The 15,667-nt window shown below is 48.9% G+C and overlaps 1 protein-coding gene across 1 annotated transcript in view; it reads left to right on the top strand.

The window, feature by feature from the left end:
* The window catches only part of LOC147024901 (1-aminocyclopropane-1-carboxylate synthase-like protein 1), a 105,784-nt gene that overhangs the window by 72,972 nt on the left and 17,145 nt on the right, over nucleotides 1-15,667 (top strand). The window contains 1 exon segment of the mRNA XM_085885264.1: nucleotides 6,707-6,848. Within this exon segment, the coding sequence (XP_085741390.1) occupies nucleotides 6,707-6,848 (142 nt within the window).

The following is a 15,667-nucleotide window of genomic DNA, read 5'->3' as shown; positions in this document are numbered from 1 at the left end:
ATTGAAAGACATGTTCCACGTGTTGGACCAGTTTGTGATTTTATCCAGATCTGCAGTGAGCGAAGAAGCTGCTGCTTGCCGGTCTGAGGGATGACAGATGGTACGGCAGAGGGTGGAGTCATCGGCAAAGAGAAATAGAGGATTTTCCAGAGAGTCCGAGAGATCATTGATGAAAACCAGAAAAAGAACAGGGCCCAGAACGCTACCTTGAGGAACTCCAGCCTGCACAGGAAGAGGGGATGAAAGAACTCCATTTAGGGCCACACGTTGACTGCGACAGGAGAGGAAGTCTGCGAGCCATGAGTGGAGATGGCCTTGAATACCATGGGAAGAGAGTTTGGTGAGTAGGGCAGGGTGCCAGACTGTGTCAAAAGCACGTGATATGTCCAGGGATACGGCTCGGATTTCCTGTCTGGCATTGAGGACCTCCATCCATTGATGGGAGAGCAGTAGCAGCATATCCAGGGTAGAGTGACCTGGTCTGAAACCAAATTGATGATTGGAAATCAAGCCATTGGAGAAGAGGAAGGATTTCATGTCTGAAGCGATGATGGATTCCATAACCTTGCTGATGATTGGGAGAAGGCTGATTGGTCTGTAGTTACAGGGATCTGTTTTTGCACCTTTTTATGCAGGGCAGTGATGTTAGCAGATTTCCAAGCAGATGGCAGATGACCTTGGGAAAATGAGAGGGTGAATAGAACAGAGAGAGGGTGAGCAAGAGCAGAAGAGCAGGCTTTGAGGACACGTGGGCTGATGCCGTCTGGACCGGTTGCAGAATCTGACTCGAGGTTTGAAAGCAAGCTCTCCACCTTGTCAGGAGAAAAGGATACAGAGTCCAGGGACAGTTGGGTGCGACTGGGTAAAGTGGGTAGAGATAGTGATGGGTTTGGGACACAAGATTTAGCTGCAAACACCGAGTTTAGACATTCAGCTTTATCACGTGTGGAATCAGCAGTGCGGCCATTTGAGGTAAGGGAGGGGATGGAGGGGGAACATACACCAGAAACAGATTTGATTAAATGCCACCAGGATTTTGAGGAGGGAGAGAGGTTTGAGAGTTCAGACTTGAGATGAGAAAGATGTTGTTTTCTGGCTCTCCTGAGGGTAGATACACACTTGTTCCGAGCTTTGTGGAAAGAACTGAGATTGCCCTCAGTTGGGTTTGCTTTCCATGAGGCAAAGGCAAGTTGTTTCAGGACAACTGCCTCGCCACAAGCTTCAGTAAACCAAGGGCGGGAGGAAGGGTAAGACAACTGAACACGAGAGGGGATAAATCTGTGCATGAGGGAGAGCAAGCTCTTCTTCCTCTTCTTCCTCTTCTTCCTCTTCTTCCTCTTCTTCCTCTTCTTCTCCCTCTTCTTCCTCTTCTTCTCCCTCTTCTTCTCCCTCTTCTTCTCCCTCTTCTTCCTCTTCTTCTTCCTCTTCTTCTCCCTCTTCTTCTCCCTCTTCTTCTTCTTCTTCCTCTTCTTCTTCCTCTTCTTCTTCCTCTTCTTCTTCCTCTTCTTCTCCCTCTTCTTCTCCCTCTTCTTCTTCTCCCTCTTCTTCTTCTCCCTCTTCTTCTTCTCCCTCTTCTTCTTCTCCCTCTTCTTCTTCTCCCTCTTCTTCTTCTCACTCTTCTTCTTCTCCCTCTTCTTCTTCTCCCTCTTCTTCTTCTCCCTCTTCTTCTTCTCCCTCTTCTTCTTCTCACTCTTCGTCCTCTTCTCCCTCTTCCTCTTCTCCCTCTTCTCCCTCTTCCTCTTCTCCCTCTTCCTCTTCTCCCTCTTCCTCTTCTCCCTCTTCCTCTTCTCCCTCTTTTTCTTCTCCCTCTTTTTCTTCTCCCTCTTCCTGTTCTTCTTGTCTTTAACCTCCTTCTCCTCTTCCTCCATTTCCTTCTCATCCTCTTCCTCCGTCTCCTCCTCCTCCTCCTCCCCTTTATAAGGGGTGAGGTCCGATGGCACCAAACTTCTGCCCTGCCTTGACCAGAATACTCCTCCACCTCCCTCTGTCCTCAGCCAAACCTCTCCACACTCCAACCACCCTCACCTTATGGATATGCCTCCTCACATAATCCTGCCATCTCAACTGCAGTCTACCTCTTTTCCTCCTACCTTGCTCTCTCAACCTATCTGCTCTTTTTGTCATTCTCTCTTACACCATCCGCATCAAGCGTCCAGCCCATCTCAGCTGGCATTTCACCAACCTCCCCATCAAGCTCAACTGCACACCAATCTCATCCCTCAGTTCATCCATCTTCCTTCTATCCATTCTCTTCACTCCCACAATCCTCCTGACACAGTTGTTCTTGCAAATCTGCAACCTCTGTTGTTGTCTCTCTGTCAGTGCCACCAGCTCCAGACCGTAAAGGTAGGCTGGCATTACACATGACATCAGAGCCTTCTCTTTCAATTTCCTGGATAGCTTTCTGTCTGCCATTACGCCCTCCACCCTCCTCCATGCATTCACACCCACCTGAATCCTCCTCCGCACCTCTGCCTCAGACTTAACATCCCCGGTCACTGTTCCTCCCAGATATTCAAACCTATTTCCCTGTCCGATCTCCTTCCCCTCTAACCTGATATTTGTTTCCTCTGCTACCCAACCCACATCACCTCCATCTTCTCCATGCTCATCTTCAGCCCATTTTTCTCAAATGCCTCCTTCCACTCCTCCAGTACTTCCTGCATCTCCAGCCCACTCTCCACCACAACAGCATGATCGTCCACAAACAGCATCCTCCCATACTACCCCTCAAGCTCACCTTCCTGCTTACCAGCTCCATCACCATGATAAACAGGCATGGGCTGAGAGTGCTTCCCTGCCTCAAATCGATGTTCACAAAGAACTCCGCAGACATCCCAGGACCAACCAAAACTCTTTCCTTCGTTCCCTTGTGCATCCCTTCCACCAATCTAACTCCTGCTTCTGGCACTCACTTCCATCTCAATGGCGCCATCACCATCTCTCTCGGGACAGTGTCGTAGGCCTTCTCCAGGTCCACAACTCCCATTGCCGTTTCACCTTGCACCTCCAATCTTTTATCCAACAGCTGTCTCAGCACGACCACCCCATCCGTCCTCCCCCTTCCCTTTCTAAACCCTTGCTGCTCTTCAACATCCTCTCCAGCACCTTCATGACATGACTTGGGAGCATAATTCTTCTGTACTTTCCCGAATCTTGAACATCTCCTTTCCCCTTCCATATTGGCACAATTAACCCTATCCTCCAATCCTTTGGAATTGAACCCTCTCTCATACATACATTCAACAGCTTCTTCATCCAACTGACTCCAACTTCTCCCACTGCAATTATCATTTTGGTACACACCTCATCAATGCCTAGTGCTCTTCCCTTCTTCATCCTCTTCAATGCCATCAGCACTTCCTCCTCTGTGATATTCAATAAATCCATTTTCCCCTGTACATAACACAGTAGCTCCAGATCACCGTTGCTTCCTTCCCAGTTTAACAGGTCTTTGAAATACCTTCCCACACCTTCAATACTGCCCCCCTCTCTGTCACTAGCTTCCCACCACCATCCTTAATCACCACTCTCCCCCCTTCATATCCTTACCATTCTTATCCCTGTCACGAGCCAATTTATATATCACCTTCCTCCCACCATCCTCTTCCAACTTCTTGTACAGCTCCTCTTCCACATCATTCCTCACCTTATCCAGAGCTCTCTTTGCTGATTTCTCCTTCTGTCCAAACAGGTGCAGAAACCCCACATCCAGCTGCTTCCCTCTAGCCTCTTCCAAGCCTCCTTTTCACCAACTGCCTTCGCTACCTCCACCATACCTGGTTTCTATTCCTACACGATGCACCCTGTCCTGATGTTGTTCCACACATAACTTCTGCAACCCCCTAAACGCCTCTCAATACTTCTTCCACTCCTCCTCCAAACCTACTTTTTTGTTAAATTGATCAAACCTGGCCGGCATCCTCTCCTTGTACCTCATCCTCTCTTCAATGATGTTTCCCTGACACTTCCCGCACCTCATAATTTTCTGACGTCTGTTCTTGACCTTCCTCTTTTTCTCCATCTATACCACAAACACCACAAGTTTGTGCTGTGTGTTAACATGCTTTCCTGCCACTGCCTTACAATCCTTAACCCTCCACAACTGTCGCTTCTTTACCACCACCAAATCCAGTTCTGTTCTCTGCTGTCTACTCCTTTAGGTAATCTTGTGGCTTTCCTGCTTTTGGAAGCATGAACCAGTTATGGCCATCTCATTCCTCGCTACCAGCTCCACCAGCTCTTGACCCTCTCTATTCCTCGTTCCCCAATCAAATTTATGAACATGTTCCTTTTCACCCGGCTCCGCTACTTTCGCATGCGCATTGAAGTCCCCCGCAATGCAAAGCATCACATCCAGCTCAACCATTCCCACCCTTCCTCTCCATTGCATCCCTAAATTCCTGCTTCTCTGCCCCAGTCCTTCCTGATGTGGCCCTAATACCAACATAACACAAACTATTTGCCTCTGTATCACCACCCATGCCATAACTATCTGTCCCTCCCATCTTTGCACTCTGACCACCTGCTTGCTGATTTCTTCCAATACCATTATTCCCACGCCATTACTCCTTCCATCCCTGCCCGTGGGCAACAGCTTGTGTCCTCCTACCAACCTCCTTTCCCCATCTCATTTCCATCTGGTCTCCTGTACAAACACCACTTCCAACCTACTTTGCTGCATCATCTCCACCCCATTGATCCCACATTCAAACTACCTAGCCTGACCTCACTTCTGAAACGTTGCCCACCTGACAGGGCTAGCACCATCGTGATCAGTTTGGGATGCTCAGGTCATCAATCAGCAGCGCTGCCCTGGCTGACCTGCCTTACCTACAACCTTCGCCTGTTATCATAATCCTGTGTGCACACACACACACCCCCACACACACACACACACACACACACACACACACACACACACACACACACACACACACACACACACACACACACACACACACACACACACACACACACACACCACTCTTTCTCCACTCTCTCCCCTCTACCCACTCCTTTTCCTCCACACTCGACCCCTCTCCCCCATCCTTGAGGCTCTCCTCCCTCCTACCATCCCACTCTCCTTGATATATTAAATTGATACATACCTTGATACATACCATCCCACTCTCCTTGATACATTAAATTTGTGCTTATTCAGCCTTCAAGAAGTAAATGCTTTTCACAGAAATCACACTTCAAAAATCACTAAGTTCTTTTACAAAAAATCACAGTTCAAAAGTCATTCAGTTTGATCCTCATGCTCACGCAAATACGCTCCTCGATTCACTCCCACACTCAGACCTCCTTGACTCCACGGGCACAAAGATCAACCGCCGCTCAAACAGCCGATCCACTCCACCGTACCTTTCTATCTCTGTTGAACGACTCCACCCTCTCCCCCTCCCCCTCCACCCCCACCCACACCCAAATTTCTAGTTCTTCCTTCCTGAGAGTTTTCTTCTGTATCCATCTCACCACCCATTGTATTCTCCCCTATCATTACCCGCAATCCTTGTTTGTCGCTTCCATCTATTTTGTCCCTTGGCCCAGCTGTTGGTTTTGTTCTGTGTTGTCTTGATCCACTCTGTGTTCCAGATCTTCCATGAACCTTGACTTTGTCTGCAAAAAGAGGCCATTAGAGCCTGTGATATGATTGCCAACCTGTGATTGTTCGTTTTATTTATTTTTTCAATGCTCATGATGCCAACCTAAGATTGTTTTATTTTTCCTTTTTAAATGGTACAAATTGGTGCTGGGTAGGTTAAGGATGTTGTGTCTGGTGTTCCTCCTTGTCTAAACTGGATTGGAGGCAAATCTGGGCAGTATTACTAAATGGTGGCTCGACCCTGGTCCATGTGTGCTATGTGCACCACGGGGCTGCATCGCGGCCAATGATTGGTCACCCTGATGGGTTCTGGTGTCTGTCTCATGATTGGTGGAGAGGCAAGCCTTGAAAGGTCGATCCTTATTGGGCCAAAGTTTGCATTTGCAGAGGTTCCCCTGATATGCCTATGATGTGCATGATTGGCTGCCATCATTCGTGGGTCCCCCCCATGGTTGGACAATTCCGCAAAGAGGGCAGGGAAGTTTCTCCAGGGGGGTGTGGCCAATGAGAGGGAGGTTGATAAAAGGAGCGACCGAAGGGTTTTCTCTATCTCCTTCTTCTTCAGGGCTGTTCTTAAATTTTCCAGGGTTCTTTGTGGGTTCCTGGCAGTTCTCTGCTGCACTCCTTGCGGGCCTCGATTGTGCGGCATGGCAATACCTTCCTGTACCACATCGCCTGTTTGTACCAGCCATCTGCCTCTGTAATCCAGAACAACCGTGGTGTTAGACCTCATTTGGAGTCATGTGGCGGTACAAACCGCTAGACGTTCACCCCATTAATTTGACTATCACTTTGCCACTTTGGTGCTACAGCGGCCACTTTGGCGGTTACGACTTCACACCTGACTGGTAATTTGCAGTTGCAGCGTGGGGTCGTAAATATGACATGTTAACTACCATGGTAAAACGAGGTGTGGCTGTTGTTGATGAAGGGCTTATGCTCAAAGCATCAGTCCCACCACATTCACCATGGTGGTTAGGATACTCATTGGTTTTCAGTTGGTAAAATTCATTGTCCTAACGAGAGTCTTGTATTATCAAAATAATGGAGAGAGGTAAAGAATTGTTTTTGTTTCCACTTGTTTTTCCGTTGCAGGACTTTGCAGCATCTGGTTTGCGAATTGGCGTTCTCTACACCTGTAACAGCGAAGTTATCCAGGCGCTGGGCAAAATAGCGTACGTGCATGGCGTCCCTGGCCCTTTACAATCCTCCGTTGCACAACTGCTTAGAGATAGAGGTCAGAAGAACAACTTTCCTCATTTCAACACCAAACCTTTGAAATGTACCTTGTTTTTTCAAATTTGTTTGGTAATAAATGCAACACAGTCGTAAAGGTTCATATATGGTTGCATATTCAGAGCTGAAAGATGGATGATGACTCCAGAGCAACCTCCGGCATTACCATATTATATATATATATATATATATATATATATATATATATATGTATATATATATATATATATGTATATATGTATGTATATATGTATATATATATATATGTATGTATATATGTATATATATATGTATATGTATATATATATATATATATATATGTATGAATATATACATATATACATACATATATATATATATATATATATACATACATATATATATATATATATATATATGTGTATGTATATATATGTATATATATGTATATATATGTATATATATATATATATATTGTGTATATATAATTCCAGCAGTGTGTGTGTGTGTGTGTGTGTGTGTGTGTGTGTGTGTGTGTGTGTGTGTGTGTGTGTGTGTGTGTGTGTGTGTGTGTGTGTGTCTGTGACCGCTGTTTCTCGACAACCGCTGGTCCGATCTAATTGAAACTTGCTCGATATATTGCTGGGGACCTGAGGATGTGCCTTTTCAAGGTTTGATATTAATCGGACAAGTGCTTCCCAAGTTATGGCCATTTATTTACCAAACCAATGACAATACACATTGCGTGGGCATGGCCGATGGGGAAGGGAAGCTCAGCCGCCTTCCCCATTACGGGTTACAACGTACGGACTTCCGGAGAGTGATGACTTCGTGTATTCTAATAATTTCTCGATTTCTTATGCGCATTTATAGATAAACACAATGCCGCAAGTAATGATCATTTTCATATGAGACGGTGCATAAATTTCGGTAACATCAGAGTGCTGGTATGCTCCGAACCAGGAAGTATTTTTTTCTCTCTCTCTTCTCTTCTCTTTTTGTTTTTCCTTGCGAGGACATTGTGAAAAGGCAAAATACGTTGGTGCAAATTGAATAATTGGCCATTAAAACCTAAATTGCAAGTCATCGTAACTGTGATATGCGAACTTCTGCGCCACCCACGTATGGGCACGCGAGAGCGAAGAAACGGCCTGTGTGGTTGTTGTTTGTTGCTCGCGGTTTGAATATTTATTTATTATTATTATTATTATTATTATTATTTATTTTTTTTTTTTTTTTTTTTTTTTACGGGCAGCCGCGTTCCCCATGATGGGTTACAACGTATGGGCATCCGGATAATGATGACTTCGTGTATTCTAATAATTTCTTGATTTATGCACATTTATAGATAAACACAATGCCCCAAGTTATGATCGTTTTCATATGAGACGGTGCATACATTTTGGTAACATTAGAGTGCTGGTATGCTCCGAAGCAGGAAGTAAATGATTTTTTGCACGTTTTTTTTTTCTCCTCTTTCCTCTTCTGTTTGTGTTTTTCCTTGCGATAAAAGGCAAAATCAATGCAAGCGATAATTTGTGGATTGCATGTGAACATTCCATATGGGCACGCACTACTTCCGCATTGTGATGACTTACTGTATTCTAATAATTTCTCGATTTCTTATGCGCATTTATAGATAAACACAATGCCCCAATCCAGTCGTCGTTTACGAGAGCGAAGGAACGGCCTGTGTAGTTGTTTCTGGCATGCGGTTTGAAAGTTTTTTTTGTTTTGTTTTGCTTGCACCTACGGGCATGCACTAGTATATGTGTATATGTATATATATATATGTATATATATATATATATATATATATATATATATATATATATATGTATATGGTGTCCCAAAAAAAATACAACTTTAAAAATGCTTCGTTTGATCCTAAAAAAGCAGTAATTTCATCACTAATGCATCATCTCTTGTTGCAGAGGCCCTGAAGTTTATTTTGATACCAAGCAAGCACCAGAAAAATGCCAAGACTGACCGTACAACAACTGACGAAAATTGTTGAACTTTGGCACCAGACGAAAAGTGTCATACAGGTGCAGCGTCTTTACTCGAGACATTTCGGTATCCACTTGCACCATGCACCAAACTTTCGGACAATAACATGCACCATCGCAAAGTTTACCAATGTGGGAACCATCTGTGACCTTCACAAGGGTCACAGTAGTCGGAAGAGGACAGGTCGTAGTGAAGAAAATGTGGAAATGGTGAGACAGACGGTCGTTCAGAGTCCAAAAAAATTGATTTGACGACTTTCTGCCGATACAAACATTCATAAGAGCACCGTTCAGAGGATCCTTCGCCAAGACATTCATTCATGTCTTTCAATACAAAATTCAAACGGAAACGGTGCTTACTGATCAACAGAAACGCAAACGACGAGACTTTGCAAATTGGTTCTCAGGAAAGTTGAAGGAAGATGCAGACTTCCTCAAAAAACTTCACATGACGGACGAATGCCATGCTCACTTGTCCGGGGAGGTAAACAAGCAAAACTTTCGGTACTGGGGAACTGAAAATCCTGGTAATGCATCGACTGAACTGGTGCCTCGATCTGTTCTCAGTCACCATGTGGGTGGCGGTTGGTTGGAATGGGATAATTGGTCCATACTTCTTTGAAGATGACCAGGGACGCACTTGCAAGGTAAACCAGAGGAACTATCGCGAAATGATTCAGGAATTCTATCTGCCTGAGCTATGTACTCAGGCCCGTAGGAGAAACAACCTGATCCAGATGAGAACCCAGTGGTTCCAGCAGGATGTGGAACCGCCCCATACAGCCAGGGAAACAAGGCGTTTTCTCAACCAACATTTTGAGGGCCGCTTTATCTCCCTCTACGAAGACGTTGAGTGGCCACCGTATTCCCCTGACCTTACTCCTCCAGACTTCTTCTTGTGGGGGTATCTCAAGGATAGGATCTATGGAAACCCTAGGCCTCAGACTTGATCAGCTGAAGGAAAACATCCACCGAGAAATCCAGAACATTCCTCAGGAAACGTTTCCCAAAGTGATGGAGAACATGACAACGCGTTTGCAGGCAGTGATCGGACAACGTGGAGCCTATGTCGAACATGTGGTCTAAAAGAAAACGACGATTCTATACCACAATTTAAATTTTGGTGGCAATTTTGACATTGGTACAATAAACTTCAACCTTTCAGCTTTCTATCTAGCCATATATCTTTTAAAAAAATATATGTTATGACCATCTTCTTTGCAGATAAAAAGTTGTATTTTTTTGGGGACACCTTGTATATATGTTTGTGTGTATGTGTATATATATATATATATATATATATATATATATATATATATATATATATATATATATATATATATATATATATATATATTGTTGTGGTTACCAAATTCGCAAACCACCATTCAGGTCCCTTAGGTGAGGTATCTCGGTAAGTACATGTGTAGTTAGGCCCAAACCCGTTGTCTAGTGGGAATACATGTCATTTATGCGTGCTGCGACTCTTCAGGATAGCCGTTTTTCTTTTACTATCTTTATTTTGGACCAACCGCGATTGTTACCACCACCAACCACATCAACCACCCACCGCGGCGCCGCTTCACGTCACACCTCGCAACCGTCGCATCGCCACCGTTCTTGCGCTGCTTGTGGGTACCGGTGTTGGACTCGTGCAGGGCGCGCGCCGAACAGCGTGTACAAAACCACGGATTTTCTGCTTCAAAAACGGATCAAAAAGCATTCACGCCCACTTTTTCTCGGGCCAATGGGGAGCGAGGTGAAAGGTCGAAGGGAGGGGGTCAAAGCTGAGAGAGCGAAGCCACGGGGCTTATAAAAGCGACCGCGTTCGTCAGTCAAGTCGGAACAGAGAGTTAAGACTTCGCGGGCGGTGGAGTTGGCAAAAAGGAGCTGGTCGTCGTCGTGTGCGTTGGAGTCGGAGCGGAGGGGACGGAGCTGTGGAGAGGTGGCGAGGGCAGACGAGGGGGTGCTCGCGTCGTGCAGGGAGCTGCACCCCAGGGAGGCCGACAGCGCGACCTGGCCGAGGTGGAGATGCTCGTCGCGGGACTCGAGCCAGAGTAGGAATCCTCTATACCCCGAGCATCAGCAACCCCCTCCTGTTTCCCCCCCCCGCGCTGAGATAGTGCGACCAAGGGGGCCCCTTTCCCACCCCCTACCAGACACTGTCCACGAGGCCCGCGGAGTTGAGGCACCATCGCCGCTCTGCGTCTCATCACCAGACGGGTAGGCCCGACCCGGTCTCGGCCTCAGGCCCGCCTCATCCTTGAGGGTATTCTTTTCCTTGGTTTTGGGTATGTGTTGTCGGCGCCGTCTGTGAAGTAAAATTGTATAAGTGTTGCCGTGTGCTCGCGTAATCGGTAGTAGATCTGCATTGTCGCATTTGCTTTTTGTGTAAATTGCATTGTGTTTTTCTTTTCTGTGTGCTTTTGGTGGAATTGAATATGTGTGCTTTCCGTTCATCGCGAATAAATGTGCTTTGTGTTGAACTGTTTCCCGCTTCGCTTCGTCATTTCTTTCATTGAATCCTCATCTTGCTTCACGTAAAGGGTTGGTAGTGGGCTGAATACGCCCGATAATTAATCGAACCGTCGAGGTCGACGATAACACCGCTCGGTTATCCCGATAGTACGGAACGGGTCGCTTAAGTGGCCCGTGTCCGAAGTCGACCTGCGGCGAGGTGCAATCGCCCGGTCTACCCTCCGCGTGGGTACTTAGGTAGGTCGAATTTGGCGAGCAACCCTATCCCACGCGGGGGCTGATTGGCTCGATCGCGGTGAGACCGAAAGGTCCACCCGTGACTGGTTCCCGGCGTTAGTCCGAGAGGGTCACGACTGGATTGTCCGTCCGGTGGGCGACGTGCCGCGATTCGAGTTACGTGGCCGTCAGCACGCCGGCGGGCGCGAATCCGTAACACTGGTGTCAGGTCGTGCGATACAAATTCATCGCCCTCCTCGCGGCACTGGTATCGGAGAACAGGAAAACGGGCTCTCCTGTCTCCGGCTAAATTCACGGGAATCGGTCCAGGGGTGAGAGAAGCGACCCCCGATTCCCTCCAAATTACGAGCGAGCGAAATTAACCCTTTAAGAGAAGCAAGATGGCGTCTCAAGGTGAGCGGGAGCCGGGGGTATTAGAAATGGATGTAGAATGTGTAGAATCCATGGTTCAGGATGGAATCCCCGAGCAGGAAATGTTGATTGTGCAGGAACACGGACTCGCCCAACTGAACCCAGAGCCCGAAATGGGTGCGGCAGCGGCCGCGGTGTATGACACCTCCCCTCCCCCTCTCCACCAAAACCCTTCCCCAACCCCTGCCGAAACGGCTCACCCAAGCGTACCCGACATGGCCCAGCTAATTACCATGCTGGCAAAAATGAATGCGGAAATGACAGCCAAGATGGATGCGAATGCACAAAAGATGAATGCGGATATGAAAAACGAAATGAAAGGAATGAACGAAAAGATGGATACAAATACAAATGAAGTAAAAACGAGGATGGATGCGAATACACAGCAAATAAACGGAATGGAAGCAAACATGAAGGAGGAAATGAAAGAGCAACGGGGTGAGACGCAGAACATGGGCCGATGCCTACAGGCGGGCATGAAGGCCGTGACCAGGGAGATAGGAATGGCGACTCCACGTGTGGAAGCAAACGAGCTGGAAGGGGGTGCAACGGCTGACAGGCCCGCGGTGGAGGCGGGTAAAAAAATAATTTGGGGGGCGTGTTGGGCGAGGGTCGTGACAGAGGAATCGACGGTGACCAAGAGGGAAAAATTAAATGTGGAGACCAAAACGTGTGAGACGAGACATGAGGTGACGACGACAGAAACTTATAAATGTATATAGACACGGGAGACAAAAAAAATAGAGACTGCACGATGAAGACGGGGTAAGTGACGCACACACACACGGAGGTAGTGGAGGATAGTGAGGTTGAGCTCGCGGAGCGTGTAGGGACCCGGTGCGAGCAGCTGGATGACCTCCTCCAGGAACAAGGGGAGGGAGTATGCCCCCTTGAGGCGAGTCACGACCAGGTGGGTTCGGTCGTGCTTTGCGAGGTTGAGGGGACGAGAGCTGCGAACGGTTGCACGGAGAGCTTGGGGGGTATAGAGGCCCCGGAGACCCTTGTGGGGACACAAATCCCCAGTGTGGTTGTCCCTGTGTGTGTGGTGCAAGGTGTGAGTGCGTCCCCGTGTGTGGAAGCGACCCCGTGTGTGAGTGGTGTGGTGGCGATGGTGCCAGAGTACGTGCTTCCCAGCACGCCGTGTGTGGATGAGGCACCGTGTGTGGAAGAGACCGTGTGTGTGGATGAGGCACCGCGGTTGAGTGCCCCCGCGTGTGTGAGTGAGGGACGGTGTGTGGATGAGGAACCGCGGTTGAGTGCCCCCGCGTGTGTAAGTAGTATGGTTTGTGTGAGTAGTGAGGCACGCGTGAGTGGTATGGGTTATGCAAGGGAGACCGTGTGTGTGAGAGAGCGGTATGTAAGGGAGATGTCGGTTGGCATGCGGGAGCACGCAGCCGCGTCTCCCGGTGTGAGTTTAATGGTGTGGAGTGTGAGCGTCGTAACACGCAGGTGTGCGTGGGTCGAATGGCGACGACGGCGACATGTTAGGAAAGAAAGCCGAGTAGCGGCTGTAGCTGTTACGGGGACCGTGCCGGGTTCACCCAGCAGTGAGCACGCGGTTCGTGCTGTGCAACGCACGAGACCGCCACGTGCTCGCTTGCGAGAGTGAAGTCCCGGTCCGGAAACGCACGCGGTGGATTTGTCGATCCCGCGGACGGACAAAGTTTGGGCAGGTAAATGGATTTGGACCGGACGGGTTCTCCACGCGATCGTGTGTGTTAAGCTCCAACGGGCAAAGCACATGTGTTCGCGTGGGGAACCCCTCGAGACGTGGGGCTTGTGTTTTTTTATGCGCACGGTGACGTCATGGCTGCACGTGGGGTTGGAATCCGGCAGGAGGAGTATCTCTGCCGGATAGTACCGTCCAAGGAGGGACGAGGAACACGTGCAGCTGCATGACGTCACGGGCAGGTGCAAAGTGCGCGAGTTGCCGCGCTGGTGATGCGCATGAAAAAAAAAAAAAGCAAGCCTCACTTTCGGGTGCAAAGGATTCCTGGGCAAGGGGTGGAAGACCCCCTTACCTGGGCACAGGATGGAAACTAGTTAGGGGGAAGGGTTAGCTTAGTTAGACCGACTTCATGGGGCAGGGGTAAGTCCTCATGGAGTCCGTGGAATGGATTAGGTAGAGGGATGATAGCGAGATTTAGGTTGGGAAATTGCTTTTTGGGACATTTGAGGAGAGTGACAGACTTGTGAATGTGTAGAGGGGACGTAGTTTAGCTACGTAGTGTTAAAAGGAACGTGCTACTAGTTTAAGGGACGACGTGGGAGCACGAGTTAGTTAGGGGAGGTAGTTAGAAGGATGGCAGAGTTCAGCGGTGAGTGTGTTGAAGAGTTGTTGGTGAGTGAAGGGGAAGCATGTGCTTGGTGAGTGAGTGAGGCCAGCGGGTCTGTGTGTATGGAGCGAATGGGGAATGCATGGTGCGATGAGTGATTGGGGGGAGGAGTGACTCCCGCCCAAGGGACCCCGGGGTCAGTGTAGAGTGAGTTAGCTGGGTTAGTCAAATTGAAAAATGGAGGTCGTTTTGTTGTTGGTGGGAAAGTAGGCTCGAGACCCATTTGGAGGGGTGCAGGAGCCCTGTTGACGGGCTTGGGAGCGTGGCTGCGAAAGGTGAGTATCGCTGAGTGGGTACCCCGGGCACCAGGCTAGTCGGCCGCGGTAGGCCAAGGGCCCATGGGGGGCCGGGATAGCGTAGTGGGCACGGGTGCGTCTGCTTGGTGCGGGGGCTCGGGGCGCCATTAGCCGCGTGGGCAGTGTTGTGGGCATGGGTGACCCTTGGAAAGGGGCCCGGGAAGCCAGCCTGCCACGTGTGCGTTTCAGGGGAGGTGCCATGGGGGGAACTCCCCGGTGTTAGGGAGCTGGTAGGCTCGGAGGCAGTGTAGTGCCCGGGGGTGCCATAGCGGGAGATTCGGCAGAGGGTCGTGCCTGCCAAAGGGAGCCACGTGTCCCAGCCAGGAGACCGTGTGAGGGCACGGAGCGAAAATTGGGGGGCGAGGCCCGAAATTGTGAGGACACCAACACAGGCGACGGGAATCTGGGTTTATAGAACCAATAGTTTAAGCGAGAGGCGCTTGTTGAAAGCCCCGGGGTAGTTTAACAGTTAAATGGTTAGGGTAGATTAGGAGATGTACCCCTCCGCACCATCCATCCCCTCGCTGTCGTTGTGGGCCGCTGGACCCACTTGGTGTTAAGATCGCCGAACTCTGGGGAGGCCATCCTGGGGCTTCGTTGGGCCTCGGCACAGGACGCTAGCTCTCCCTTATTCCCCTCCGGGAAGGGAACGTAGGGGTTGGGAGTAGGCTAGGTGACAGGATAGGTTAGCCGAACAAAGACGATAAAGGGGGTTAGGGGACGATTTATAGTGGGGGAGTAGAAATAAAAACAACAAAAAAAAAAATAAGTGGGGGCTAAATTGGTTTTTGACAAATTAAGGGAGTGGGTATGTACAGTGACAGGCAAAGGCGATAGGTGGGAGGGAGACAGGTAGGTAGGTCCGAGCCCGCCTTCCAAGTGGCCAGCACCACCGCACTCCCTCCACCAACCTCCACTGAACGGCAAAGGCCGACCCACTTCATCTGCAGCTGCTGGGCTGCAAGGCCTGTGCCGGCCGGATCGTCTGCAGCTGTTTTCTTCAAGGCCTGTGCCGGCCAGTTCATCTGCCGGCTGTGTTTGCCTGCAGCGGCCTTCTTCTGCGGGCTGTGTTTG

The sequence above is a fragment of the Eptatretus burgeri genome, chromosome 6 (assembly GCF_056783735.1).
Source record: "Eptatretus burgeri isolate ZD-2024b chromosome 6, Ebu_testis_v1, whole genome shotgun sequence".
NCBI lineage: Eukaryota > Metazoa > Chordata > Myxini > Myxiniformes > Myxinidae > Eptatretus > Eptatretus burgeri.
The sequence above is the reverse complement of the archived record's forward strand: the minus strand, read 5'-3'. Positions and strand labels throughout refer to the sequence as shown.